This window comes from Saimiri boliviensis, chromosome 19 (genome assembly GCF_048565385.1).
Source record: "Saimiri boliviensis isolate mSaiBol1 chromosome 19, mSaiBol1.pri, whole genome shotgun sequence".
NCBI classification, from domain to species: domain Eukaryota; kingdom Metazoa; phylum Chordata; class Mammalia; order Primates; family Cebidae; genus Saimiri; species Saimiri boliviensis.
In genome coordinates, this window is record NC_133467.1 from 34,426,458 (window position 1) to 34,454,283 (window position 27,826).

A 27,826-nucleotide genomic window follows, 5' to 3' on the forward strand; every position below is an offset into this window, starting at 1 on the left:
GTAAGGAAGGAATACCACCTACCTTCCATTACTTCATAAAGGTTCCCGGACTCCAGCTATTAGAACAGGGAAACTGAGAACTGGCTCGCTTGGTGAGAGGTCTGAGCATCCCTTAAAGATTTTGGAGCCCCCACCGAAAGCTTTTGTTTACAGGAGAGCAATAAATGCCACGGAATGCTTTGAAATTTCCCTCCCATGCCCCCATCAACACCCCGGAAAGAGTCAAGAGCTGGAAACTATAGAATAGGGATAGTCTCCCGGGTCCTCTGGGTACTCCCTTTGGGAGCCAGTCTCCCAGCTCCTGCCTTGGGGCGAACGTTGTAACGGGGTCTCAGAGAGATCCTGGGAGAGGGAGAGTCCCTTCCTTCTGGAGCCGAAGGCAGAGAATGGTCACCTTGACCTCGAAGGGCATCTATAAGAGGCACTAAGCAGAGGCCAGCTTTGCTGAGGGAATCCTGAGTGAGGAGCAGGTGGAGAGAAAAAGGAGGCCCTTCCCAACTGAAGAAGGACGGGCTGGGAGGGAGGGGCCGGGGGTAATTTATGATATCATTGTTGCCCCGCCCCACTTTCTTCCCAGCCCTCTGCTACTGTATCCTTGCTAGGAGAGCCTGGCTCTGTCTGGGGCTGGGAGGGTGTAACAGGCAGGAGGCCATCCCATCTGTACCCCTCCTCCCCGACCCACCGCCGCTTCCCAAGCGCTGACAGACACCAGTCTCTTCTGTCGTTCCCCCAAATCTAGCCACTCAAGGGACAGCAGTGCTCCCAGGTGGGCTGAGGATCTAGAGCAAGCAATGGGCAAGAGAGTGTGGGAGGAGAGACCCTGGCAGACTTAGAGGGGCTGAGGAACAGCTGGCCCACCTCGAGACCTGGGAGCCAGCCCTGGCCAGGAAGAGGGCCAGAGGGAGTCAGGGCAACAAGCCTGGCAGAGACCGGGTTTGGGGAAGACAGAGTCCTTACATCTGAGGGGCTCCTGATAGGATGGACAAGGCGGGCCTCTCATCCGCACTCCTCCATACCGTCAAGGTCCAGGTTGGAGATCTGGCAAAGGTAGGGGGAGGAGGAGCTGGGGCAGGGAGGAGGGAAGTGAGCTGGGAGAGGCTGAGCAGAGCCTAGGAAGAAGGAGGGCAACACTGGTCTAAGTGGGGCTGGGCCGTGCAGGCCCGGGGCTGAGATCGCCTCCGCTTTCTGAAATTCTCTTCTCAGATCCTAAGGCGCTTGGAGAAGCCAAGGGAGGTGAACTTCGGGGTTTCCAAAGCTGCTGGCTCCCAACCCTGGATGGGACAGGAAAGAAAGGCTGTTCCCACAAGCTGTGCCTGACACCTGATTCCTGTTTATTTGCCTTTCCTGGACATAGCTTCCCCGCCCCGGGAAGGAAGGAGCTGACCCTGATTTGCACCCATCTGGTTGTGTAAGCCCTTTCGTAGCCACTGTCTCAGCCAATCTTCCCAACGGCCCTGAAAACCAGGTGATACTGTCCCCACTTTCTTTTTTTTTTCTTTTCTTTTCTTTTTTTTCTTTTTTTTTTTTTTTGAGACAGAGTTTCGCTCTTGTTACCCAGGCTGGAGTGCAATGGCGCAATCTCGGCTCACCGCAACCTTCGCCTCCTGGATTCAAGCAATTCTCCTGCCTCAGCCTCCTGAGTAGCTGGGATTACAGGCACGCACCACCATGCCCAGCTAATTTTTTGTATTTTTAGCAGAGACGTTCACCATGTTGACCAGGATGGTCTTGATCTCTCGACCTCGTGATCCACCCGCCTCAGCCTCCCAAAGTGCTGGGATTACAAGCATGAGCCACCGTGCCCGGCCTGTCCCCACTTTATGAAGGAGGAATCGAAGCCTCAGGAAGGCTAAGACACCTCCCAGAGTCACAGGTCTGGTAAGTTGGGCTGGGCTTCAAGTGGGGCTTCGTAGACCCCAAAGCCTATGTCCCCTTCCTCCCCTGTGCTGACTTCTGAAACACAAATGGAGGGACTGAGAGAAGAGAGGACCAGATAGGCAGGTGGAATTCTTGGCATGTTCTCAGATGTAGGGGTAAAGTCTAAGGGATGATAAACACTTGAAGGTTGAAGACAGGATTGGGGAGAGGCCATGGGAGCTGTGGAAGTGAGCACAATTCTTCCGGACTGGTCCTCAGCCCACGTGCAGCCTGCTCCCTGCCTTCCTGAAGCAAGCCGCTGGGCTCCCTGCCTAATCTCTCCCTAAACTCTTGGGGTCTGAGTTTCTGCCCTAGGTATGCCCCCAGCCCCCATTGCCTTGGATAGAGCACCTAGAAGAGGTGCCAAGACTCAAGCCACTGTCATGGTGGATCCCTTTGTGATTACTCCATCCCTAGCTCCTCACCTTGCCTGATGGAAGCGAGCTTCTTCCAAGACTGCCGGAAGTTTGATCTCTGCCTCCTCCTAAAGTCTCCATCCAAAGAGTATTTTTTGGCTGGGCGCGGTGGCTCACACCTGTAATCCCTACACTTTAGGAGGTCAGGAGTTCGAGAGCAGCCTGGCCAACGTGGCAAAACCCCATCTCTACTAAAAATACAAAATTTAGCCGGGCATGGTGTCGCATGCCTGTAATCCCAGCTAGTCAGAGGCTGAGGTACGAGAATTGCTTGAACCTGGGAGGCAGAGGTTGCAGTGAGCTGAGATCCACTCCAGCCTAGGCGACAGAATGAGACTCCAACTCAAAAAAAAAAAAAAAAAGGTATTTTTCTTTACACTTGATAATTTTTCTTTTCAGACCAAAAAGAAAACTGACTCCATCCACTTGGATTCCCTCTGAGAAGTCTTCCCAACTGACCGAAAGATGAGGCTAGGCTCTAGCAAGTCGACGTCAAACCGGCTCCTTCAAGAAGCTTTGAGCAGAATGGAAGTGGGGAAGACGCAGCTTCCAGCCCGGACAGCCCGTTATACCTGGAGCCATCTGGGATAGGATTTTGACCCATGGCTCTCAGATTCTCAACCTGTCCATCTGGGCCCATCCCAGTTTATCCTGTATCATTTGAGCTGGGAGTCCCACATTCTCTGAGATGGAAGTCCCATCTCAAGTCTTCAATAAAGACTCTTGAATATTGAATCACATTAGTAGTGGTGGTGGATGTACCTGTACAGGGTTGGAAGGGGAAGGGCTGAAAGAGAGGGGGCCATACTGGGACTTCCTTCTACAGAGATCCGTGATACAGAAACCAACCTTGCAACAGAAGCAGGGGAGCCTCTAATACCAGAACTCCTACCTGGTAGGGGGTGGAGCCATGCATGGGTGAACATCCTGGCCTCTTCCACCACCCTCAGCCACCCCCAGGTTCCTGAGAACGCTGTCCATAATCTGGTCAGTCCCAAGTCTAAGTCATGCGCTAATGCTTCCAGCCAAGGAAGCACCTAGCTGCCATACGAGGGACCAGAAGAATGGGAGAGGGTGGTCACACTCCCCCAGAGTGCCTGTGTAGGAGGTCACTGAGTGGCCTTCTGTCTCCTCCACTAAAGGACTCACAGAAACGTCCTCCTGGATTTGAACAGACCACATAAAGGGAGCACCCCTGCCCCAAAGAGTCATCCGTTCCTGCTGCTTCTCTGTCCACCCTCAGTGGAAACATAAGAGAATGAATATAACTATTAAGAGGATTCAGATTAGACAGCAGGTAGGACTTCCCAACAATAGCAAGGTCTGAGGGGGAACTTGAGAGGGCAGGAAAGCCACAGCAAAAAACTAGGACTGTGCTCCTGATCCCATTTTCTCCATAACACATCTGTATCCAACATGCTCCCCCAAAAGATAGGCCTCTCCTCATCTCTAGAGAGCCTTGCTGGGGGATGTTAGCAGAGTCCAGACTACTGGCACCATTTAAGCTCTCCATCACCCTCAAGAAAGTCCTTCCTCCCTTCCGTAATGTCTCCACAGAACTACGCTTTGAATCCTAGAAATTTTCTGAATGAAAAAGCTTAAGATAATGCACATGACATAATTCTAACGGCACAAAAGGGAAATTACATCTTCCTACCCCTGCCACAGCCACCCACCTCCTCTCCCAAGAGGCAACAACTGGTACTTACGTCCTCCCTGGGTTCCTCTATAGACAACCAAGCACATATGTATAAATTCTTCCCTTCCTTTTAAACACTGACTTCAGCCTTTTTAGTTGTAGACCAGGCCTCCTAGCCCGAGGTCAATCTGGACCTCAGGGGATGCTTGCAAATTCTAAAATTGCATGCAGAATGCTGGCCAGGTGCCTGGGCACTATTTCCAGGAGGATGGATCACGTCATGAGCCACCTGGTCTAGCCCAGCTCCTCATTTTATAGAGGAAACTGAGGCCAGAGAGGAGAAGGGCTATGTCCAGGGTCCTCTGGATGGTGGGAGTCCACTGGAAGAAGAATCCCAGGGTTCCCCTGACCTGTACGTCCAGGAGCCCCGGAGCTGGGACTCAGAGGGCTGACAGACGGAGGACGCTGCTGGGAGGAGGAGGCAGTTCCCTTTGCATCATGGTCTGCCGTGTCAGTGGGGCTGAGCCGTCTCACCACACCTGGGTGTTCATCAGTGCTTCTGAGATTCCAGCCCTCATTTCGGGGCCCTCCCACCTCCTAGTCTTGACAGGACCCACTGTGGCCCTTGGGAGGTGGGGTGACTGGAGGCAAGATCTGGCTTGAGGTCATCGGTAGGGAGGAAGCTTCCAAGGTCTGCCCACCCCTCCCCCCGCTTTTGTTTGTACCCCACAACCTGAGCATCAGTCTTCATAGTCCCCTTACCACAGTGTTGGGGGGCCTGAGCAGGGAGAGTCAGCCAGCCACCGTGGCCAGCCCTCTGCCTCCTCTCCTGGCCTCTGGCTTGGGTAGGGGAGCAGGGCAGGCAGGAGGAGGTGGGTAGAAAGGATTCTTCTGAGCAAGCGTAGTAAAGAAAAGCGGGGCAGGGTCGACAGCAAGCAGGAGAGGGCCCCAGAGGGTGGGCTGCCTTTTGGAAACAGAATGACCCAGACCCAGACAGGGGCAGAAGGGGCGGGGTAGGGCCCCTCCCTGGACAGAGATGCCAGGACTGGGGTGGGAGGACCCAGGCAGGACACTTTGGAATGTGCTCTCAGAGTCCCACTGAGCATATGCAGATGAGGCCTGTCTGTATGCAAATGAGCCCGTCTGTATGCAGATGAGGAGAGAGGGCATTCTCTTCTCAGGGTTACCATAGAGCCCACCTCCTCCCTTTCCCTCTGGGCTCCAGCTGCAGGGCAGTCTGGGAAAAGGCCAGGCCCGGGGAGAGGCAACCTGCAATAGAAGGTCAGACTTCAGGAAGGACTTACCCAAAAAATGGCTAGTTCTGGGAAAAGAACTGGAGATCAAATAGGGAATACAGAGGGGCTGCTTGAGAGGGCCAGGTGAAAAGGATGGGGGTGAATCATGAAAGGACATCTCAGCCACAGGGAAACACAGGCAAACTGACGGAAAGCTTTGAGAGGGAGGCTGGGGAAGAGGAGGAGAGGAGCTTCGACTGAGCATCCGCTCCCTGCCAGGTCCCGCACAGAACGCCTTCCACTCAGTCCCACTGGATCCCGGTGATAACCCTGTGAGGCCTTTTACAGATGACGCCTGGAGAGGCAGAGAGACTCGCCCACATCACACCGTTTGCAAGTGGCCGGGCCCTGGCCTGTCCGACTCTACGGCAGGCAGCCACAGCTTAGACCCTTCCCACTGCTTCCTGGCAGACACCGAACAGCTCTTCCAACCTGAGGGGAGTGGAGGAGGGGCACCAGGGTTGGGAGAGCTGTGCCCCAAGCAGGGGCCTGATGTACCCTGAGGGGAGGTCCGGTTGGGTCTCAGCCAAGGTAGGGCCTGCAGCGATCAGAGAATTGCCAGTGCAGTGTCAGGGGAGGCTACTGGGGAACCTGGGTGGGCAGCAACCAAGAGGGGACCATGAGGGCTGGGAAAGATGCCAGGGACGATCCAGTGGGGAAACTGAGACCCAGAGAGGTTGAAACAGTTGCTCACTCACTTAGCAGATCCAAGTAGAAACTGGACCTGAACTCTGACCCCTCGGCCCCCAGCCCATGGCCCCTTCGTAGGAGTGCTGAGGCTAGGGGTGGAAGGGTCTCTGAGAATAGCCTCTCCTCTTCCTCCGGTGGCCCCCGGCCCCCCACATCCAATGGTGTAGCCAAGGCCTTTGTGGAGAAGCCGTGGGGAAGAGAGGCCCCTTGTTGGCCCATTCATCGTGCCGGAGGCTCGGCTGATGCCAGCCCCCGGCACCGGCTGGGCTCTCCTTCCTGGGGGTGCAAGCCAGCTCCCACCCGCTGCCACAGCCCGCTCCCCAGCTCTGTCGTTTCCTGGAGCCTCGGGGTTTGGCCGAGGTCCCGGCTGAAGGATGGCGGGGAGCCCCAGCCCCCGCGCCCCCCGCACCTCGCCTTTCACACGCTGGCACCAGAGCCGTGGGAACGCTGGATGGCAGCTGGGCACCGGTGCCCGGCTCTGCCCACCCCCAGCCCGGCCAACCTCAGAGAGGAGGAGAGGAACAGGCTGCCCCCAAAAAAAGCCCCTCCAGGATGGGGCCCTAGAAATACTTAGCACTAATTATGAATCTGGGGACAAACAAGGCATTTGCAAGTCAATTAGTGACAGAACTTTCCCAGGAAAGAGGTTCATCCAGGCTCAGCTTCAGACAGGGCCACATGCTGGGTCATCTTGTCCCTCCCCCTGCCTCTGCCCCGCTTGAAGCTCCAGGGATATAGACCGTTCCGATGTTCTGCCAGCCTCAATGTGGCTGAGGGTGCCTGGGACCCTGAGTGGACCTGGGGGGGCAGGAGGGCAAGGCTGACCCCTACTAAGGTCAGCTGGAGGTCAAAATAGGGCTGTCACCAGGAGACCTTCTGCCAGGGATCTGGCCTCAATTCCACCTGTGACAGAACTTGCTGGTGGCTCTTGGAAGGAGATGCCAAAGAGGCCATTGGCTCAGACAGGGTGGCCCGGGTCGGCTGTCAGAAAAGTCATTGTGAAGGGTCAGTGGGAGATGCTTCCCAGAGAACACAAAGACCCCGGGACAGGAGGAGACCAATGGGAAGACAAAGGGTCTTCAGGCATCTCAGCAATTGTCCCCCAGCCAAGAGGCAGGCGGTGGCGGGGATTTCAGCTCTGCCTGCAGAGGAGCCTCCAGGTGGACCTGCATGGCTACCCGGGGTCACTGTCCCTGGAAAAAGAGACAAAGCAACAGATCTTGCTCCTCCCGGGGCTGAGAGGCCTCTAGCTGGGATAGGGGCTCTCTACCAAGAGAACCCCTTAATTGGGGAAAGAGAGAGAAGGAAAGGGGCTGTGCTGGGCAAAAGCCCTAGAGCCAGCCCTGCCATCTGAGGGAGATTAAGGGATTATAATTAAAAGGTGTTTGAGGGGCTCTAAGCAGGTGGGTTGGGGCCGGTGCTAATGATCTAATTGCTGCTTCACCAGGGCTTCAGCCAGGGCCTGGCTGTTGGGGCTCCTAATGAATGAGTCGGGTGTTTTTTTGAGGGAAGTGGAAGAGAAGAGGCGGAGCTGAGGGGCCAGGAGGGGAGTCTTTTTCTTCACTCTGAGCCCTCAGTGCACATGCTCACACGTTCTGGCCAGTCCTTCCCTTAATGCCCTCCCTGGGAAACCAAGATGAAGGCTGCAGCCTAATGGAGTCACAGGAGGCCTGGAGAAGACTTCTGGGAGGCAGGAGTGAGCAAAAAGGGGCTTAGATCTCCACAGAGAGAAGACACTCAGACAGGGGATGGTTAGGGAAAGAGGGGTGTCCTTGGAGTAATTAATAACAGAATGCAACTAAAAACGTAGTCTGTGTCAGGCACTGTACTGAGCACGTGACAAACTGACTTAACCTTCACAACCACACGGCAAAGACTGAGGAGGAGACACGCTCCCACAGCTAAGCAGAGGTCAAGGGTCCCACAGACCAGGGGTGGCCCTTTTCAGGCCCTTCCTTCTTCCTGGGGAGGGACAGATGGTCAAACCCTCTCTAGACTCTGAGAGTCTAGAGGCTAGGGGTCAACGGTGTGCAGATTGCAGCCCAAAGACCTCCGGCTACGGGAGTCTAGACTCACCTGGTTCGTACAGGCCGCTTTCTTGCCTTTCATGCAAAAAGCAAGCTGTGGCCCTGGAGTGGTGGCTCGTGCCTGTAATCCCAGCACTTTGAGAGGCCAAGGTGGGCTGATCACTGGGGCACAGGAAGTCAAGACCAGCCTAGGCAACATGATGAAACCCTATCTCTACCAAAAAAAAAAAAAGTTTAAAAAATTAGCCAGGTGTGGTGGGGCCCGGTGGCTCAAGCCTATAATCCCAGCACTTTGGGAGGCTGAGGTGGGCGGATCACCAGGTCAGGAGATCAAGACCATCCTGGCCAACATGGTGAAACCCCGTCTCTACTAAAAATACAAAAATTAGCTGGGCATGGTGGAACCCGCCTGTAGCCCCAGCTACTTGGGAGGCTGAGGCAGGAGAATCACTTGAAACCAGTGGGTAGAGGTTGCAGTGAGCCGAGATCATGTCACTGCACTCCAGCCTGGGCAACAAGAGCGAAACTGTCTCAAACCTCCAAGACTCCTTATTGGAGAGGAACCAGTGGCGTTTCAGTCCCTTCTCGACCTCCCCCTTCCATCTCTCTACTCCTGCCTCCTGCTGAGCCAGCTCATGGTGGCCACACTCACCCTCGTCTTTCCGGGGCCTCTTCAGGAGCCTCGCAGTTCCCTCCCCACCTGCCACCCCCTCGTTGGCACCGTGGACAGAGCACCTGGATTCTCACTAGCTGTGTGCACATGGGCAAGTCACTGAAGCACCTGCCCGTGAGGGGTGGGACAGTGATGGCCACTCCCCTACTGCAGCCGGTGGACAGGGGTGAGACATGCTGTCACCTGTGAACTCCCGGAGAACTGAGGCCTTCCACTTGCCCTTCCCTGCACCTGGTGAAGGGGCTTTCGCTGCCCCGTTGCTAATCTTCGGTGTGCTCTTCCCGAGGCCACGCCCCCTCTTCCAACCTCAGTTGACCCTACTGGGACATCGCTGTGTCCCGGCCCTTCCCTTGCCTGTTCAGCTGAGCCGAAGAGAAAGGCGCTGTAGTCTCCCAGTCTTACCTTCTCATCTGAAAAATGGGGATACAAAGAGTACCTATTTCCCCAGAGCTGTCAGGGGAATTAAATGAGATAATGTATGCAAAGTGTTTGGGGTAGGAGAAGAGTCATAAACGGTGGCCGTTATTATAGTTATTAAATGGGAGGGGCCGTACAAAATGTACTAGTCCGGGGAAGGGCCTCCTCATTACTGCTCCGGCTGGGAATAATGAGGCCTTGTGGTAAAAGCCCCTCGCCCTCCCAGGCCCCTCTCACAAAAGAACTCAGGGGCTGTGGATGGGCCGACAAAGTGAGAGTGAATGGTGCATAATGGGACACTTAGGGGCTTATCCCAGGCTGGGAGTGCTGAGAAGGACCCTCCAGCTGTGGCTCCAGGTGCTGAAGAACCCCACAGGCCCGAAACACAAGCCGACAGGCTGCCCCTGCCCTTGGCAGCTGGGCCCAGAGCCTCCAGACACCGCGTCACCCAGGCCTTCACTCAGGGATGGAGGGCATCTCCGTGCCAGGTGCCACTCTGCTTGCTGCGGCACTGGCCAACCGGCCTACACAAACGAACCCCAGGACCTCTGACCCCATGACTTTGAACCTAGTGTAGCCCACTGGCAAGAATCAAAACATACAGGTAAAATAATTCATGTCTGACCGTAATAAACCATCTGGAGAAAGATAAGGAAAGGGCACCAGGCCAGGCTGGGCTGGGGTGGTGAGTTGTCGTTTAAAATAAGGTGCCTCCAGCCTGGCCAGCATGGTGAAACACGAGGAAAAGATTGTGTAAAAATACAAAATTAGCTGGGCGTGGTGGCAGGCACCTGTAATCCCAGCCACTCGGGAGGCTGAGGCACAAGAATCGCTTGAACCCAGGAGGCAGGGGTCGCAGTGAACTGAGATCGCACCACTGCACTCACAGCCTGGGTGACAGCGAGACTCTGGCTCAAAAATAAAATATGGTGCTTAGGGAAAACCAGGTTTTGCTCCAGTTTTTCTTGTGGAAATTTAAAAATAGATATAATATAAACAGAATAGTATAAGGAGCCCCTGCCTATCCCTCACCTGGCTTCAACGTATGCCAATCTTGTTTCACCTGCACCCCACCCCTCTTCCCCCACTTCCCATGTTATTTTGAAGCCACTCCCAGACATCTCCCTTCAGGAAGGATGTGATTCCAGCAAAGACCAAAGGGAGGTGCAGAAGCCAGCCCTGGGGATGTTTGGGAGGTGAGCATTTCGGTCAGAAGGACAGAAGGTACAAAAGCCTTGTACCTGGTATAGTATCAGGCCTTTCAAAAAAAAAAAAAAAAAAAAACCAAAAAACAAAAAACAAAACTCTATCAAACAAAAAAGAAAAAGGGTCCGGGGCTCTCATCTAATTTGCCCCTAAGTGGGTGTGGAACTTTAGACAAGTCTGCTAAGTGCTCAGTTTGTCATCTGTGAAATGGGGCTAAGGCCCTCATCCCATAGGGAGCTCGTAGGCGTGAAATGAGAATCCCCAAGTTTGAGAAAAGAGTGACATGGCAGGGTCAAGGTCAATGTCTGCTCCCAGGCGGTTCCTGCCCCAGAGGAGCTCAGTGTCTCAGGGCACCCAACATTAAGTGGGGTTGAGAAGGAGGCTGGGCGGTTTCCTGGAGAAGCCACCTCAAGAAGTGATTCATGGCAGCCCAGGAGAGCTCGGGAAGGGACCGCCCCGCACACCTGCTCCCCCCCATGCTTCTCCACCCGGACTTCAATGTCTTGACTACAGCTTTTGAGGGAAGAATCCACCAAGACTTTAGTCTCTCCCAACCCAGGGAATAAGAAGAGAAAAAAAGTCCTGAAAACAAAACCCCGACAACAACCTTAAAGCAGGAGAGATTGGTTGGAAGGCTTTTAATCCCTTAATCCCTCTCAGATGGGCCTTGAGACGCTAATGATTTTCCTAATTATTCCCTCCGATTTTCCCATCGCTCTGTAAGGACCTTCGAGAGGAGTGAAATTCCGAGTGAGCGGGTGTGGGATGAATGGCAGGCCCGCCTCCCCCACATCGGGCCCAGAGTCCAGGCGGCTGCAGAGGTGGGGGAAGGGCCAGGAGTGCCCCAGCTGCGGGCCTGGGCTTCTCTGTCACTGACACCCGTGTGCAAGGCGGGCCTGGGACAATGGGACGGTTGGGGGCTGCCTGAGAGGGCCAGGTGTGGGGCTGGGGTCCCCTCAGTGTGAATGGCCCATTATCCTGCCTTGAGGATGGGAGTTGAGGGACTCTTTGTGTTCCCCAAGAAAGGAGTCTATGGCGATAATCACCCTGGGAGGGAGGTGGAGGTGCTGAGGAGGATCTTTAAAGGGGGCCAAACCTCCCCAGAGAACAGTTGGCCATTCAGGCCTCCAACCCTTCTCTTGTCTCTGGCAGCCTGGGATTCAGGGGCCCGTCCACGGGGGGTGGGGCGAGGGCTAGGCCCACAAACATGGCCAAGCTCAGGCCAGGCCCCTTCCCATCAATGTGGCCTGTGGGACTGAGCCCAGAGGTGGCTTCTCCAGGAAACTGCCCAGCCTGCTTGGGGTGCAGAGGCCAGGTTGGGCCAGAGGGGAAGCCCAGGCAGCAGACAGCTCCTGGAAAGGCCGCCAGGGCCCACATCCTACGTCCTGGAGTCCCAGCTGAGAGCAGGCAGGCTCTCCTACCTCCACAGGGTCCAACTTGGGCAAAGTGGACCCGAGGGCCCCTCGCCACCCGTCCTGCTCTGTTAGCCCAAGGCTGGAGGTCAGGCAGGGGACAGCAAGGCTGGGAAGGAAGCAGAAGGACCGTGGCTTTGTCACCAAAGCCAGAATGGGCTTCCACTGCCCGCGGGGACACACAGCCACTGTCCTTTAGAGCACAGCCCCGCTGGGGTGAACAGATAAATAACAGCTCATTACGGGCAGTGTGAGGTGGGGTGCCATGAGGGAGACATTCAGGGAGAGACGGCATGCCGTTGGAGGAGGTTGGGGCAGCTCCTGGGAAGAGAACGCCTTTTGTTTATGACAGTATCCTCTGCTCTGGCACATGGTGGGTGCCCAGTAACTGAGGGAAACGTTCCGGTCAGAGATGTCCTCCACCCTCTTACAGAGATCACCTCACTGTTTCGCTGAGATGGCCCCCAACCACGGTGACACCCCCGCAGAAGGGGCCACACTCCACAGCCTGGTCCTCAAGGCGGCAGGCAAAGGGGGACTCCAGAGGGCACTCGAGCTGTGGGCTGTGGGAGAGCAGGGTTGCCCATGTGGGCGCCCACCCACGCTCTCTCCAGAGCCTCTGCACCCGCCACCCGGCCCACCCCGTGTGCTGCTGGCAGCAGGTGGGTTCTCAGGCCTCTCACAGGCACACATCCTGGCCTGGGCCAGCCCAGAGCAGGTTATCCCCTCCCTCCCCCACTCCATTTCTCTGCAGGGCTCAGTGAACCCCCCTGGGTGCCTTTGTCTCCACCCACCCTCCCCTGGCAGGGCCTGAGGTGAGTGGGTTTGGGAAAGGGAGCAGGTCCTTCCCAAGATGGAGCCGGGGAAGCCAGCGGCCCCGCGCCTGCCAGCGGTGCGGTGATTAGCTGCCTGGGCTGCTGCCTGCTGCAGCATTAACAATCGCGTTTATTAATGGTCTTAATTAGCAACCGCCAACAAGAAGCCCAGTGCTAATTTCACCAATAATCGAGGCTTGCGGGGCGTGGACAGGAAGGGCGGGCGAGGGGATGGATGGCTGCAGCATGGGGAATGATGCCGCCGTGGGCAGTGCCAAAGCCCAGCCCAGCAGAGCCAGGGGCTGGAAAGATGGGGAGGGGGACCCACCCTCCACCCCCCCACCCCCTACGGCCTCCCACACCAGGGTGCCTTGACCCCCCACAGCGCAGCCTCCTCAGATGGTGTTGGGACAAAACGGAGTGTGAGGAATTGCAGGGAGGCGGGGGACCTCTGTCTGTGTCTTCAGCGCCAGAACCCAGACAGCAGCCCGTGGGATGGAGGCGAGTCTATAAAAGCCCGAGTGAAATGAGCTAGAAGGGGATTGGGAACAAGCCCCACAGTGTCCTGGAGCACATTCCTCGCTCTGAGGAGACGGAGATGGATGGTGCTGAGCTGGGAAGGAGGGGACGCTGGCGTGGGGCGGGGGCAACTTCTCCAGCTGAGGGCTCTCCTGCCAAGAGCAGGGTGGGAAAATCCAGACGATGCCCAGGCACAACAAAGCCCACTTCCTCTCTCAGCCTCAGAGCCAAGCTGGGCCTGCTTGGTGCCTGCCTGGGGCCCCAGAGACCTGCCCAGAGAGTCCTGGAAATCCAGGCTGAAGGGAAAGGGGCACCTCAGGGCAGGGAGCTCTGGGGCCTGCCCAAGACAAGGGTGACCATCTGCAAATGCCTTGGAGAGGGAGGGCGATGGGAGGGACACGTGTGCTCTGAGGCTCAGGTGGGCAGAGGAGAGGGGTGGGGATGCTGGATTAGCTTCTTTCAGAGGTGGCTTTTGGGGCCTCTGGAGGAGTTTCCATGAGGCTGGGCAGCCCCAGGTCAGAATGCTGTGGAGGGCCAGTGCCCTGGATAGGTGAGGAGCTACAGAGGGCCCACTACCCCAGACAGGTGAACAGACCAGAGGTGAAAAGAACCCCGGTGGCCTCCTCGGCCCCAGGAAATGCCCCAGCTCCCAGGCCTGGTCCCTGCTCCCAACCTTCCTCTCATCTAATAATTTTCCAGATACTATTCCAGAAGCCAGGCCCCACTGCCCCACCCCAGAATGGCTGACATGGACGCTGCACCTGGATCTTTACAGAGGCAAGGGGGACAGAGGGGAAGAGCTATATCTCAGGTGGAAGGCTGGGCCAGAGCACAAAGGAACATGCCTCTGAGCCCAGTGCTGGGACTCTGCTTTCCGGAAGATTGCCCGCCCCCCTCTTCCTCTTCCTCCTCCCCTCATTCAGCCCCTCCTGCCTTCCTACCACTGAAGACAGGAGTTCCTGGGACAGTTCTCATTTTGGTGTTGCCCCTAAAGCCACTATGAGTCATCAAGGAAGCATCAAGGCTTCAAGGGCCCAAGCACCATTTCCAAAACGGCATCTCCCTTGAGTGGCGGAAGCCCTTACTCCTGAGTCTCAGTGTGGATTTAGAAAAGGTGGATTCGCTGGGCATCGTGGCTCACACCTGTAATCCCAGCACTTTGGGAGGCCAAGGTGAGCGGATCACCTGAGGTCGGGAGTTCTTGAGGTCAAGAGTTTGAGAACAGCCTGACCAATATGGAGAAATCCCTTCTTTACTAAAAAATACAAAATCAGCCGAGCATGGCGGTTTATGCTCGTAATCCCAGCTGCTCGGGAGGCTGAGGCAGGAAAATCACTTGAACCTGGGAGACGGAGGTTGTGGTGAGCCGAGGTCGCGCCATTGCACTCCAGCCTGGGCAACAACAGCGAACCTCCATCTCAAAAAAAAGAAAGCAAAAAAGAAAAGAAAAGAAAAAGAAAAGGTGAATTCAGGTCGTGTGCCTTGCAAAGATTCCAGCCCATTCACTGGAGCTCAGCCTGGAAGCGCTCAAGTCCAGAGTGCCAAGTTCCCAGCCAGAACAGGCTCTGCTCTGAGCCGAGAACTTCCCTGCCCACTGCCCGGGTGTTCTGCAGTGTTTGATGGGTGCCTTCTGTTAGATGGGCACAGTCTCCTGTGCTGGGATAGAGGGATGCACTTCTTTTGCTTGTGGGAGGGGACTTTGTGTGACAAGCCCCCACCTCTGTGTCATTGGAGACGTTTGTTTTCATCCTGCTATGGCTGCCCTTTCTCCCAATAAAAGTTGGGGCTCCTTAGGCCGGGCGCGGTGGCTCAAGCCTGTAATCCCAGCATTTTGGGAGGCCGAGGCGGGTGGATCACGAGGTCAAGAGATCGATACCATCCTGGTCAACATGGTGAAACCCCGTCTCTACTAAAAAATACAAAAATTAGCTGGGCATGGTGGCGCGTGCCTGTAATCCCAGCTCCTCAGGAGGCTGAGGCAGGAGAATTGCCTGAACCCAGGAGGCGAAGGTTGCGGTGAGCCGAGATCGCGCCATTGCACTCCAGCCTGGGTAACAAGAGCGAAACTCCGTCTCAAATAAAAAAAGTTGGGGCTCCTTATCTGGTGGTAGATGGGAGAGGGAAGGAGCTGCCCCACAGCCTGGACTGGGCCTTGGGACGTCTCTGCCCAGTGACCTGTTTTGCTTTGGGAACACCGCCAAGTATTTCAGGGCTCTGGAAAGAACTGGCCTCAGAGACACCTGTCAAAGTCTTTTGGGTCAATATGATGTGTAAAAATGGATGGAGTTTGGGGAGAGGGGGCCAAAAGGGAGTGACGTCTTCTCCCTGATGAGAAGAGTACCAACCACAGCCAGCTTTAAACTCCAAAAGACACAGGCTCAGACGTGTGCAGGCTCCCAAGTAGTGACGGGGTAGCCAAGAGAGGGACCACCATGGCCAGGTCCCAAAGTCAAGGCTTTTTGGGGAAGACAGTAGGTATGGGATGGGCGGGGGACAGATGACCACCTCTTTGCGGCCCCAAGGCCTGGTTCGGGCCACCCTCCGCCTTCCTCCCGGGCTGGCGGACTCCACTGGTGATCAGACGCCGGCGGCACAAACAATGGCGCTCTGTCCCGAGCGCTCCCGGGACGACAGCTCATCCCTATGCAGTGGCCGCCTCCCCCACCCAGGCCCGGCCGCCAGCCCTTTTCAGGCCGTGGAAGCCCGGGCGGCGGCGAAGGGGATTCTCACAGGCCGTTGGGCATTTGCATAGCCAGCTCGCCCGCCCGGAGACATTGGCCCGCATTGTTCCCGGGCGGTGGCGGCGGGCGCACGGGCCGGGGCGCGCGGGGCGGCGCGGCGGACCGGCTGGGAGCGGGCGGGCCAGACAAAGGAGAAGGGGCGCGCGGGGCCGGAGGCGGCGGTGGGGGAGATCCTGACGGTGGGAGCGGAATATCGGGGTGAGGTGGGGGGACCGGGCTGCCGAGCTGGTCTGCCCCGGGATGGCCACCGCCCCGCACTTGGGACACCCACGCCGTATCTAATTCCTCCCCGAGTTGGGGCCGCCGCGCCGTGATGTGAATCCCAATAGGGGGGAATCTCAGGCCTTTCCCAGGCTGCGCGGGGTTCGGAGTGCCGGGTCCTCTGGAGGTCAGAGGAGCAGCTTCCAGCTCCTGGCCGAGGGGCTCTGGCCGCACAAGGCAGAAGCACCTGGGGGCTCCTGGGGACCTTGGGCCTCCTATCCTGATGTCCCTGGGTGGGAAATCCTGCTGTGGTCCATACACACACTTGTGCCGGGCCAGAGCAGCAGCGGCTTCGGAGAACCTTCCCTCAATGCCGCTGGCCCCGCGGGCTTCCACCCTGACCCCAGCGCGGCCTGTCCCCCCGCATCAGCCTTCTCCGGGAGGCAGGCAGGGGCCGTGTCCTCGTCCATCACTGTCCGCAGAGATCAGGCACTGGGGTTGGACAGACAGAGTTCATGAGCGGGCAAGTGTCCGATTGTCCCGCTCTGAGAGGAATAATGGTGCTGATCAGAGGGGCTGTCCCTGAGGGGCAGAGGCCTCATTGTCCTGAAGGGGTGAGGAAGGAGCCCCCTTGGCCCCTGTCCCCGGCATCTCCTTGACCTGCTCGTTGACCCAGCCTGAATAGATGGGCCACCGTGTGGGAGACGATGCCGCTGAGGCAGGGGCTCCAGGGGAGAGGAGGGAAGGGCTTGCTGGCCTTCAAGCAGGGGCGCTAAAGGTACCTGTCTTTCCTGCCCTCTGTGCTCCCTGACCGAAATCAGTGGCGGGATGGTCACCCACACCCAGGCCACAAAGAATGGCTCAGCCCTAGGAAGTGGAACCAGGGCTGGAAGGTCTGGGGTGAGTCCAGCGTTCAACGTAAAGTAGGGGGAGGGACAGGAGGAAATGCAGAGTGAAAAACCAAGAGCCTAGTTTCAGAAAGTTCAGTCCTGGCCTGGGCAGGCAGCCCCCTGAATGAGAATGGGATGGGGTGCAGCGGCCAGAGGCAGGGCTTAGCATCATTACTTGGGCCAGGGAAGGCTTCAACAGACCGGATAGAGCTTGGAACTGTCTCCGGGACACACAGGGCCCTCTGACGGGTTAGCGCTCTCCCTGCCCCTTTCTCATGACATGGCAGGCTATGATGAGACCTACACCCTTTTGTCTGATAGAACCTGTCTGGGCAACTGCCTTCTAGAGAGGGATCAGTCGTCCCTATTCCAGGAAGACTCCCTGGATTGAGATGGGCCACTTTCCCCCAGCCGTGACCAGCCTGGGCTACAGCTGCCCATTTTTTCAGGCTTGGTTGCAGTCTGGAAAGCATCAGCCAGCAGAGGGAAAGGGTCAGGTTGTAAAATGTTGGTGCTATGAATTTTGTTTGTTTTTTGAACTAGGGTCTCTCTCACCTAGGCTGGAGCACAGCAGAGCGATCGTGGCTCAGTGTAATGAACTGCCAGGTTCAAGCAATCCTTCTGCCTTAGCCTCCCAATTAGTGGGGACTACAGATGCATGCCGCCACACCTAGCTATTTTTTGTAGGGATGGGGCCCCACTGTGTTACCCAGGATGGTCTCAAACTCCTGGGCTCAAGCAATCCTCCTGCCTCAGCCTCCCAAAGTGCTGGGATTACAGGTGTGAGCCACCTCACCCAGCTGGTGCCATGAATAAATGAAGATTTGTAGCTTTCCTCACTCAAAATGGGCTGGGGCAGGCAGGGGTCTCATCCTATCCTTGAATCCCCCTTTCCTGAAGGTCTTCTTTCAGATCTCTGGGGTCTCTGGGGGAGAACAGGCCAGCTGGCTGTATCTGGGCCCATGCAGAGCAGAGCTGGGAACTGAGGCCCTAGAGGTAGAATGGGAGGTGGGGCCTCAGCTCTCCCAAACTCCCTCCCTTCCTCCTAGCAAGGGCTGACAGTGACTTAGGAACCTTTTTGTGATCCCAGCTGTCATCCTTCTGCCTCTACACAAGGGACTCCTCCCAATACACCTACCCCAGCCAACAGTGGGCACGGGGAGTGGTGAAGGAAGGAGGGGGGCTGAAGGGGCAGAGGCAAAACTGGGTCACATGAGCGGGGATGGCGCCACGGAAGCCTTGTCCCTCAACCTCCTTCTCCTCACCTCTGTGCTTGGCCTCTCCAGCCAGCCCGCTCAGTCCCTCCAGCTATGGGGGGGCATGGAGTCTAATGGGGTCACCTTTTGTCCTAATTCCAGGCCTAGGTCCCAAGAATCCCTCTGCTTCCTCCTTGGGTTCCTAGGTCTGATTGGTCTTATTTTTGTTGTTGTTGTTGTTGTTTGTTTTGTTTGCTTTTTTTGAGACACAGTCTCACTCTGTCACCCAGACTGGAGTGCAGTGGCACAATCTCAGCTCACTGTAACCTCTACCTCCTGGGTTCAAGTGATTTTCCTGCCTCAGCTTCCTGAGTAGCTGGGATTACAGGCATGCACCACCATGCCTGGCTAATTTTTTTTTTTTTTTTTTTTTTTTTTTTGAGACGGAGTTTCACTTTTGTTACCCAGGCTGGAGTGCAATGGCGCGATCTCGGCTCACCGCAACCTCCGCCTCCTGGGTTCAGGCAATTCTCCTGCCTCAGCCTCCTGAGTAGCTGGGATTACAGGCACGCGCCACCATGCCCAGCTAATTTTTTGTATTTTTAGTAGAGACAGGGTTTCACCATGTTGGTCAGGCTGGTCTCAAACTCCTGACCTTGTGATCCGCCTGCCTCAGCTTCCCAAAGTGCTTGGATTACAGGCGTGAGCCACTGAGCCTGGCTCTGGTCTTGGTTTTAGGGGAGAAATCGCTGTAGTCAGAAGCCTAGGGGAAGAGCAGAAGGCAGAGGGGGCTCCAGTCCTTCAGTGTTAGAAAGGGGGCTCCAGTCTACTTGGAGGGATGGATTTCTGCTGGATGAGAGATCTGAAACTCCTGGCATCTGCCTGACATGTAGTGGGGTATAGGAACTCAAAAAAGCCTTGTGGCATGAATGCACGAGGACCAGAGCTGAAGCAGACAGGAAGAGGGTTAGGCTGTAGGAAGGACTTTCATTCTTCATAGAGGACCAAGGAGGGGCAGAAAGGCGGCATCTTCCTCTGCTGGGTTTGGAGCGCCCTCTGGTGGTCAAATGACTTCAGGACAACAGAAGCCCTTGGATAGGGGTCAGCGAGCGTCTTCATCCTTCTCTGCCACAGCCCTAATCACAGGCCCTAAAGTGATGCCCTTGCAATTCCCCCACTCCTCAGTCTAAGGACTGGGATATAAGTGGCACCTAGGTGCTTGCTGCTTCTAGCTTCTTAGGGTTGGTGGCAAACAACTTATGTCTCCCTTGGGCCCTGTGGGCACCCTCCTCCTCCTCTGCGCAGAGGCTGCCCAAGGTGAAAGTCAGAGAAGCAGCAGTTCTGGAAGAGGAAGAACTCTCTCCCACAGCCCAAGCCAACCTGTAACAAAACACCCTGTTTTCTGGGAGAGAATGAGCTCCCTGTGCCTCGGGGGGCCACTCGCCTGGTAGGACATGGCACTCTAGAGGGAGTCCAAAGATCAGGAATCATCCTGCCTCACCAGGAACCTCCAGGAAGTCCTTCCATCGTGAGTTAGAAGGTAGGAGGAACTTCCCATGTTCCCAGGGCACAAAGGCAAGGAGTCAGAACCCTTAGATACGGCGGCGTTTATCACCCTCAGCCAGGCCCAGCTCAGGCTTCGCTAACTGTGTGATGTGGGGCCAGTGGGCCACTTGGGTGCCTCACTTTGGCCCCTTCTACCCACGTGCAGGCTAGTAAAGCAGTCGGGTCAGGCAGCTGGTGAGGTTCCCCCTACCGTACCCAGTTACGGCCCCACTGCCCACCGTCTCCCAGCCTGCTACCCCTCTCCCTCGAGATGCTGCCTATGGAAAGGGGCCTCCTTTCAGCTCATGGCTCCTTTCTTGCAGGTGGAGGAATGGGAGTGCAAAAGGAACTCTTTTTTTTTTTTTTTTTGAGACGGAGTTTCGCTCTTGTTACCCAGGCCGGAGTGCAATGGCGCGATCTCGGCTCACCGCAACCTCCGCCTCCCGGGTTCAGGCAATTCTCCCGCCTCAGCCTCCTGAGTAGCTGGGATTACAGACACGCGCCACCACACCCAGCTAGTTTTTTGTATTTTTAGTAGAGACGGGGTTTCACCACGTTGACCAGGATGGTCTCGACCTCTTGACCTCGTGATCCACCCGCCTCAGCCTCCCAAAGTGCTGGGATTACAGGCTTGAGCCACCGCGCCCGGCCAAAAGGAACTCCTAAGAGCAGCCAATCAGCATCTTCTAAAAGGAGCGTGTCCTCTCAGGGGCCAGCAGCGGGTCAGGCCTGAGTGTCTGCTTCCTCCATCCTCAGAGGTCTCTGGACTTTATCCTCATGCTCACCAGGCACCTGGAAGGAAGGAGTGGGTGGAGGTGAAAGGGTAGCTCCAGGAGCTACAGGAGCAGCCAGGAAGGAAGACGGCGTCGAGGCAGGGAAGGGAGGCTCAGAGGGTGTGAGGGCCCATCTGTGTCTCACCTCCCAGTGAACCTGGTCCTCGTAGCACTGGGAGTCTGGGGGGGAGTCCAGGAAGGGTAGCTTCAGCAGGAGCCCTGGTGGTGGTAGGGGAGGATCTGTGAGGCTTCTCTGCCCCCTACCATGGAGGAGGGTGCCACCCACTGCCACAGGACTCAGGGGTCTGGGAGGCATGAGAGCAACATGATGCCTGTGCAGACAAAAACACAGCTGTATTTGTTGAGCATCTACTATGTGCCAGGCCCTGTGCAAAGTACTTGACCAGTCTTGCTTTCCTGAGTCACACAGCAACCCTGCAAGGCCAGTATTATCCCTGTAGTACAAAGAAACAAGACTCAGAGAAGTAAATAATTTGCTCAAGTGTGTGCATTTGGTAATAGACCAGCTCTTGATTCCATCATGAACCACAGCTGCTGAGCTTTCTGTGGCCTCCCACACAAGAGAGGCACAGAAAATGCTCATTGCAGCCAGGTGCTGTGGCTCAGGGCTGTAATCACTAGCACTTTAGGAGGTTGAGGCAGGCAGATCACTTCAGGTCAGGAGTTCAAGACCAGCCTGGCCAATATGGTGACAGCAAGCCCATCTCTACTAAAAATACAAAAATTATCCAGGTGTGGTGGCATGCAGCTACTTGGGAGGTTGAGACAGGAGAATCAATTGAGCCTGGAAGACAGAGGTTGCAGTGAGCTGACCTTGTGCCACTGCACTCCAGCCTGGGTGACAGAGTGAGACTCTGCCTCAAAAAAATGCTTATAGCATAAATAAGTTATTAAATGAATGAATGAATTAAACCATATTAGAGAATGAAAGTCTCTAGGTGGTCAGGCACAATGGCTCACACCTGTAATCCCAACACTTTGGGAGGCCAAGGCGGGTGGATCACCTGAGGTCAGGAGTTTGAGGCCAGCCTGGCCATGATGAAACCCCATCTCTGCTACAAAAAATTAGCTGGGTGTGGTGGTGCACACCTGTAATCCCAGCTACCAGGGAGGCTGAGGCAGGAGAATCACCTGAAGCCAGGAGGCAGAGGTTGCAGTGAGCTGAGATTGTGTCACTGCACTCCAGCCTGGGCGACAGACCACAGTTCCAAGGCTCCACCTCGAAAAAATAAAAAAAAATAAAAAATAAAATGAAAGAGGAGGAAGGAAGACAGACCAAGGCTCCATCTCAAAAAAATAAATGAAGGGAAGGAGAGAGGGAGGGAGGGAGGGAGGGAGGAAGAGACAGAGGGGAGGGGAGAAGGGTGGGTCTCCAGGTAAGAGCAGAAGTGGGGGATGCGGAATCAGGTTTTATTTTGAAAGCCAAAAAGACTAAGGCCACACATGAAGAGCGGCTGCCTGACACGAGCCGTGGGCAGCTTCCTCTGTGGAAGGTTTTCGCGCTGGGTTCTGGAGCTGGCAGGCCGTCTCCTCGCCTCCCAGTCCCTGCCCCAAAGGGCGCAGCCGGCCCCTTCCAGGCCTCAGCCTGAGGTCGGGCTTCCCCCTAGTGGACAGAGGGAGCAGCACAGGCAAGCACAGGCCGGCGAGAGAGGGTCCCGCTCGCCTCCTGCCGGCTCCTCTGCTGCCCTTGGCACCAGAAGGGAGCAAGCACCCGCGTGCAACTCCGTGCCTGCAGGAGGTTACCCCTGAACCCACAACCCAAACCCTACTTTATGGCACAAAGTAGATGCTCCATAAATATCTGTGAGTGAATGAATCCATGTCAGGGGTGTAGGACCCCATGCCCCTTCCTCTGGAAAATCCAAGGTTACTCACCTCCAAGGGCCCCGCCCACAGAGGCAAACAGCAGTGTGACAAACAGCCCGAAGAGCTGGTGCACGGCCTGTGACGTGGCACTGCGCTGGCCCTCGGCTATGAGTGGAAACACACTCTCCAGGCTGCAGAGAGACCAGATGGTGGAAAGCCCGGGCGGGGGTAGGAGAGACAGGGACGCAGCACAGGGCCGGAGCTGCCCATTTCTCTGGAACTCGCACCAGGGGACAGGAAGTGGCCAAGAGGGTCTTGAGGGTGGGCGCCAGGCTAACTCTCACCTCCAGGCCATTGCTCAAGCCAGGCCCACAGCCTGGAGCTCCCCTCAACCCTCACAGGCCAGCAGACACCTAGGCACCTTTCAAGACTCCGTTTGCAGGTTGCTTTTGCCCACACTTGATGTGCAGAAATAGATCCTAAGGGTCATTATCTCTTACTGACCCTTCAGTAACACATAACACTCTTGAAGTCATTTGTTCCATGACCTGCTGCCCCTGATTGAGGACCAGGAGGGCAGTTTCTGGTTTGGTTTGGTTCACTCCAATTTCCTTTGCTCCCAGAATATGGATAAATGAATGAATTGATTCCCTTTTCTGGGTCACACACAGAGAAAGAGAATGACAGAGGCCATTCCAGAGGGATGACGACTGCAGCGTGGGTTGGGAGGAGACTCACCCGTCTCCGTAAGCTTCATGGGTGGCAAGCCCAGCCACAAGGACCCCCAGGAGGGCCCCCAGGACCCCCGGCATCCCATGGAGGTTGTGGACTCCACATGTGTCTTGGACTTTGAATTTCAATTCAAGGATGGGCTGGAGGACAGGACAGATCATGAGTCTCCTGTGCCACTCCCCACCTGCCCCAGCCTGTTGCAGAGGTGGGAGGAAAGGCACAAAGACTCGGCATCTTCTACCCGGGGCCCGAGGGGCATCTATACCGTGAAGAACTTGTACCCCAGCGTGGAGACGGTCCCAGCCAAGAAGCCGGCTGCCAGAGCCCCAAAGGGTGTCAGCATCATTTCACTCGAGGTCCCTACCACAACCCCTCCGGCCAGCGCTGCATTTTGGATGTGGACCTAAGGGATAAGGTGTCAAAGGCCCTTTCAGACTGTCACACCCACAGCAACCCAGCCCTATCCACCACAGTGACACCTACTGCTTCTGGAAGTCCCTCTGCCATCTAACCTCTAACTCTCCCGCTATCATATCATCTCCCATTCTGACCCCACAGCCACCAGCTCAGATGGAGCCCCTATGCCTGTGCCCTTATCTATTCCCCTGGAGACTCTTTCTTGAGGGTCTCAGACCTCTCCTTTCCCCCCAGGCCACCCCCTCTGCCTCTCTGAAGCCTTCTTCCCCATACCATGTCAAGCCGCCCATCTTCCCCGACAAGGGCTGACAAGGCAAAGGTGCCGAGGGTGCTGGCAGCCAGGGAGTAGTATGTGTTGAGGGCTGTCCGATGCTGCCCAGCCCCCAGCGCTGTGAGCGCAGAGTTGAAACTGGGCCAGAAGATCCACAGGAAGATGGTCCCTAGATGGTGGGCAGGCAGGCGGAGTGAGAGGAAGGAAGTGGCTCCCACTCAAGGGACAAATTGTATGACTGCAGGTAAGTTGCTTACTCTCAGCAGCCTCAGTCTCCTCATCTGTTAAGTGGGATTGATAGTAACACCACCTTAGGCCGAGCACAGTGGCGCACGCTTGTAATCCCAGCACTTTGGGAACCTGAGGCCAGCAGATAGCTTGATCTCAGGAGTTTGAGACCACCCTGGACAACATAGTGAAGCCTCATCTCTACCAAAAATACAAAAAAAAAATTACCCAGGCATGGTAGCACATGGCTGGGCTGAGGCAGGAGGATTGCTTGAGTCTGGGATGTGGAGGTTGCAGTGAGCTGAGATGGTGCCACTGCACTCCAGCCTGGGCTGCAGAGCCAGACCCTATCTCGAAAATAATAATAATAACGATAATGCCACCACCTTATCAAGCGGCAATTAAATGAGGCAATGCACATAAATGCATAGCCCGTGGCCTAGCAGGCACAAAACGCCCAGCAAATGGCAGCTCTTGAAGGGCACCAGCACAAAAAGAAACTAATTGGTTGAAAACCACGGAACATTGAATTTTTTTTTTTTTTTAAGACAAAGTCTCACTCTACCACCCAGGCCGGAGTGCAGCGGCTCAATCTCGGCTCACTGCAGCCTCCACCTAGCGGGTTCAAGCGATTCTCCTGCCTCAGCCTTCCCAGTAGCTAGGACTTCAGGTGCCCACCACCACACCTAGCTAATTTTTGTATTTTTAGTAAAGATGAGGTTTCACCATGTTGGCTAGGCTGGTCTCGAACTCCTGACCTCAGGTGATCCACCCACCTCAGCCTCCCAAAGTGCTGGGATTGTAGGTGTGAACTACCGCATCCGGCTGGAACATTGACATTTTTTTAAGTATCAGATACGGAAAGGAAAAAGGCAGAGGCCACTATGTCGGGTACTATGCTGGGTACTTGATACACATATCACAAAGACAATGACAACCTCAATCTCTCCCGGAGAGGGCGGACCCTGCAGTGTTCAGGAGAGGCCTCAGTTTGCTGAGTACTGAATGGGCTGCGCCTGTGCATTTTGAGTAAGAACTGGGAGCCCATTTACCCTGCCTTTGTGTGTGAAATTCCCAGGTCCATCCTGGAGGAAGAGAGAGGAGCCAAAGGACAAGGTGAGGGAGAGGGCTGGGGACCCTGTGACGTAAACCAGCACGGCGGGAGACTGAGGGACCACCCTTAGTCCTGAGTAGTCTGTTGGGTGTGGCTTCTCCCAGCAGCATCTTGAGTGAAATCTCCCACACCCACATTTGCATCCCGTAGGTGGAGCATTTGTGGGAGAATCCAGGAAGGGGCTTCATTCCTGTCTGGGTGACACTAAAATCCAGGAGCTGGGAGACAGCTGAGAATGCAAGTCTTCTGGGAATGCCTGGAAACCTGGGGAAGCCTTTGGACTTCAAGGCAAACTTACCTGGGTCTCAAAGGGCAAGGAGAGCTCAGCTGCCCTGGGGTTCCCTGTGCTCTGACCCAGCAGTGCTGAGCAATCCTAAGCCAGCCTCTCTCTTTCATATATCGATAGGCACTTCAGTCCCCATTCGATACCTTCTACAAAGTAAAATAAAATCTGGATTTGCCTCTGTCAGCAGTTATGAAAATAGAGGAACAGAAGCTGAGGTGGAGGCACATGCTTAGAAGCAGGTGGCGGTGTTCAGGCACAGCGGCTTAACGCCTGTAATCCCAGCACTTTGGGAGGCCGAGGCGAGTGGATCACCTGAGGTCAGCAGTTCAAGAGCAGCCTGGCCAACATGGTGAAACCCTATCTCTACCAAAAATATAAAAAATTAGCCAGGTGTAGTGGCACACACCTGTAATCCCAGCTTCTCAGGAGGTTGAGGCAGGAGAATGAACCCAGGAGGTGGAGGTTGTGGTGAGCCAAGATTGCGCCACTGCACTCCAGCGTGGGCAACAGAGCAAGACTGTCTCAACAAAAACAAGCAGCAGCAGCAGGTGGTGGTGACAGGGCTCCTAGCTCAGGCCCTGTTAGTCCCTGTGGTGACCCAGGACCCTTCCTCTCGTTACCCCTGCCTGAGCGTGCAGGGGCTTCCAGGGAATCTCCTGGGAGAAAATATCCTTAGGAGGTGGAAGGCAGCACTAGGGGCAGGCAGAGATTGCCTATTTGCTGGGGGAGCCAGACACGCAGAGGCCTGTAGGCGAGGGCAGGCAAAAGGCTGGAGCCTGAGCCAGCGAGGAGGGTGGAGGAGGGGCTGACGTGGAAGTTGAGGAGGCTGTTTTCTGGGGTTTTTTTTTTTTTTTTTTTTTTTGAGACGGAGTTTTGCTCTTGTTACCCAGGCTGGAGTGCAATGGCGTGATCTCGGCTCACCACAACCTCCGTCTCCTGGGTTCAAGCAATTCTCCTGCCTCAGCCTCCCAAGTAGCTGGGACTACAGGCATGCGTCACCATGCCCAGCCAATTTTTGTATTTTTAGTAGAGACGGGATTTCACCATGTTGACCAGGATGGTCTCGATCTCTTGACCTCGTGATCCACCCGTCTTGGCCTCCCAAAGTGCTGGGATTACAGGCGTGAGCCACCGCGCCTGGCAAGGAGGCTGTTTTCTAACCTGTGGCTGATGGGGGCCCTGGAAGGTTTTAAGCAGGGATTGAGGTGGATTTATAAAGGCCCCAGGAAGGGACCCAGGGCATGTGCATTCCCCAGGGCTGAAGTTTAAGATGTCATAAAACCCTTGAGAATGATGAGCGCAGATCCCAGAGCTCTCACAGCAGAATCCAAATGGAAAGGGAGTGCCCAGGCACAACCCCAGGACCGCGGGCAGCACCCAGGAGACAGTCACCTCTGGCCCAGGTCAGAGGCAGCCAGACCAGCCCCCTCCCCATGCTACCACCCATGCTACCACCCGTCTGCAGGCCTCACCAATCATGGCGAAGAGGTCTGAATGGTAGACGGAGCCCTGGCGGTGCCTGCTCTTCTCCAGCTGGGGCCTGTACAGAACCCGTGAAAGGACCAGCCCGAAGTAGGCGCCAAACGTGTGGATAGTCATGGAGCCTCCCGCGTCTCTCACCTGGGGAGGTGCAGGGAGGTGGAGAGGCAGGCCCCTGCCCCATTCCCGCCCCTGCCGCCCCCGTGCTCCTGGCTCAGAGGCTGACCTTGACCACCCCCCACCCCTCCCCAGACTCTTACCCGCAGGAGATTAAGGAGCACAAACTCATTGATGCCGAACAGCGCCACCTCCAGGAGGGCCATGAGCAGCAGCTGTGCAGGCCCGGTCTTGCCCAGGACAGCACCAAAGGATATGAGCACGGCCCCCGCACAAAAGTCAGCGTTGATCATGCTGGGGTTGGGGGCAGAAGGGGGAGCGAGAGGCGTCAGGGAGGCTGACCTCTGTTCTGCCAGGCATGAAGCCAGGACAGCATGACACGGTGGATGGGGTGGGGGCGGAGTTCTGCAGAGAAGACGAGGAGCTCAAGCCCCCACTGGAGTTGGAAGGGATCACCTGGCCCTATTTGTAGATAAGAAATGGAGTCTTGCGCCGGGCGCGGTGGCTCAAGCCTGTAATCCCAGCACTTTGGGAGGCCGAGGCGGGTGGATCACGAGGTCAAGAGATCAAGACCATCCTGGTCAACAAGCTGAAACCCCGTCTCTACTAAAAATACAAAAAAAAGTTAGCTGGGCATGGTGGCACGTGCCTGTAGTCCCAGCTACTCAGGAGGCTGAGGCAGCAGAATTGCCTGAACCCAGGAGGCGGAGGTTGCGGTGAGCCGAGATCGCGCCATTGCACTCCGGCCTGGGTAACAAGAGCGAAACTCCGTCTCAAAAAAAAAAAAAAAAAAAAAAAAGAAATGGAGTCTCAAGGAGGTTCAGTGACTCGGCTGACAAAGTCCACAATAGGTGGAAGAACCAGAGCTGTCTACCCTCCTTGAAGCTCTTGGGGAACAGGGGCCCTAAAGAATGAGGAGGTGGGGCTGAGTGTGAGGGTCAAGGATGAGAGAGGAAATCAGGCAATAAGGACAGGCAGGACAC

The 27,826-nt window shown here is 56.0% G+C and overlaps 1 protein-coding gene and 1 long non-coding RNA gene across 2 annotated transcripts in view; one reads left to right on the forward strand and one right to left on the reverse strand.

Annotated features, from left to right (window-relative positions):
- The first annotated feature begins 1,203 nt into the window (after nucleotides 1-1,203).
- LOC104652868 (uncharacterized) lies at nucleotides 1,204-3,073 on the forward strand. The gene is made up of 2 exons (XR_746154.3): nucleotides 1,204-1,878; nucleotides 2,733-3,073. It is a non-coding gene; the product is annotated as an uncharacterized LOC104652868 (long non-coding RNA).
- A 17,042-nt stretch (nucleotides 3,074-20,115) lies between these two features.
- LOC101029937 (ammonium transporter Rh type B) overlaps nucleotides 20,116-27,826 on the reverse strand; it is a 34,747-nt gene continuing 27,036 nt past the window's right edge. The window contains exons 3-10 of the mRNA XM_010348461.3: nucleotides 26,987-27,137; nucleotides 26,720-26,867; nucleotides 23,622-23,788; nucleotides 23,197-23,334; nucleotides 22,938-23,071; nucleotides 22,269-22,390; nucleotides 20,518-20,591; nucleotides 20,116-20,391 (exon numbers count right to left, since the gene is read on the reverse strand). Of these exons, the coding sequence (XP_010346763.1) occupies nucleotides 20,323-20,391; nucleotides 20,518-20,591; nucleotides 22,269-22,390; nucleotides 22,938-23,071; nucleotides 23,197-23,334; nucleotides 23,622-23,788; nucleotides 26,720-26,867; nucleotides 26,987-27,137 (1,003 nt within the window). The 3' untranslated portion in view covers nucleotides 20,116-20,322. The remainder of the gene's footprint in view (nucleotides 20,392-20,517; nucleotides 20,592-22,268; nucleotides 22,391-22,937; nucleotides 23,072-23,196; nucleotides 23,335-23,621; nucleotides 23,789-26,719; nucleotides 26,868-26,986; nucleotides 27,138-27,826) is intronic.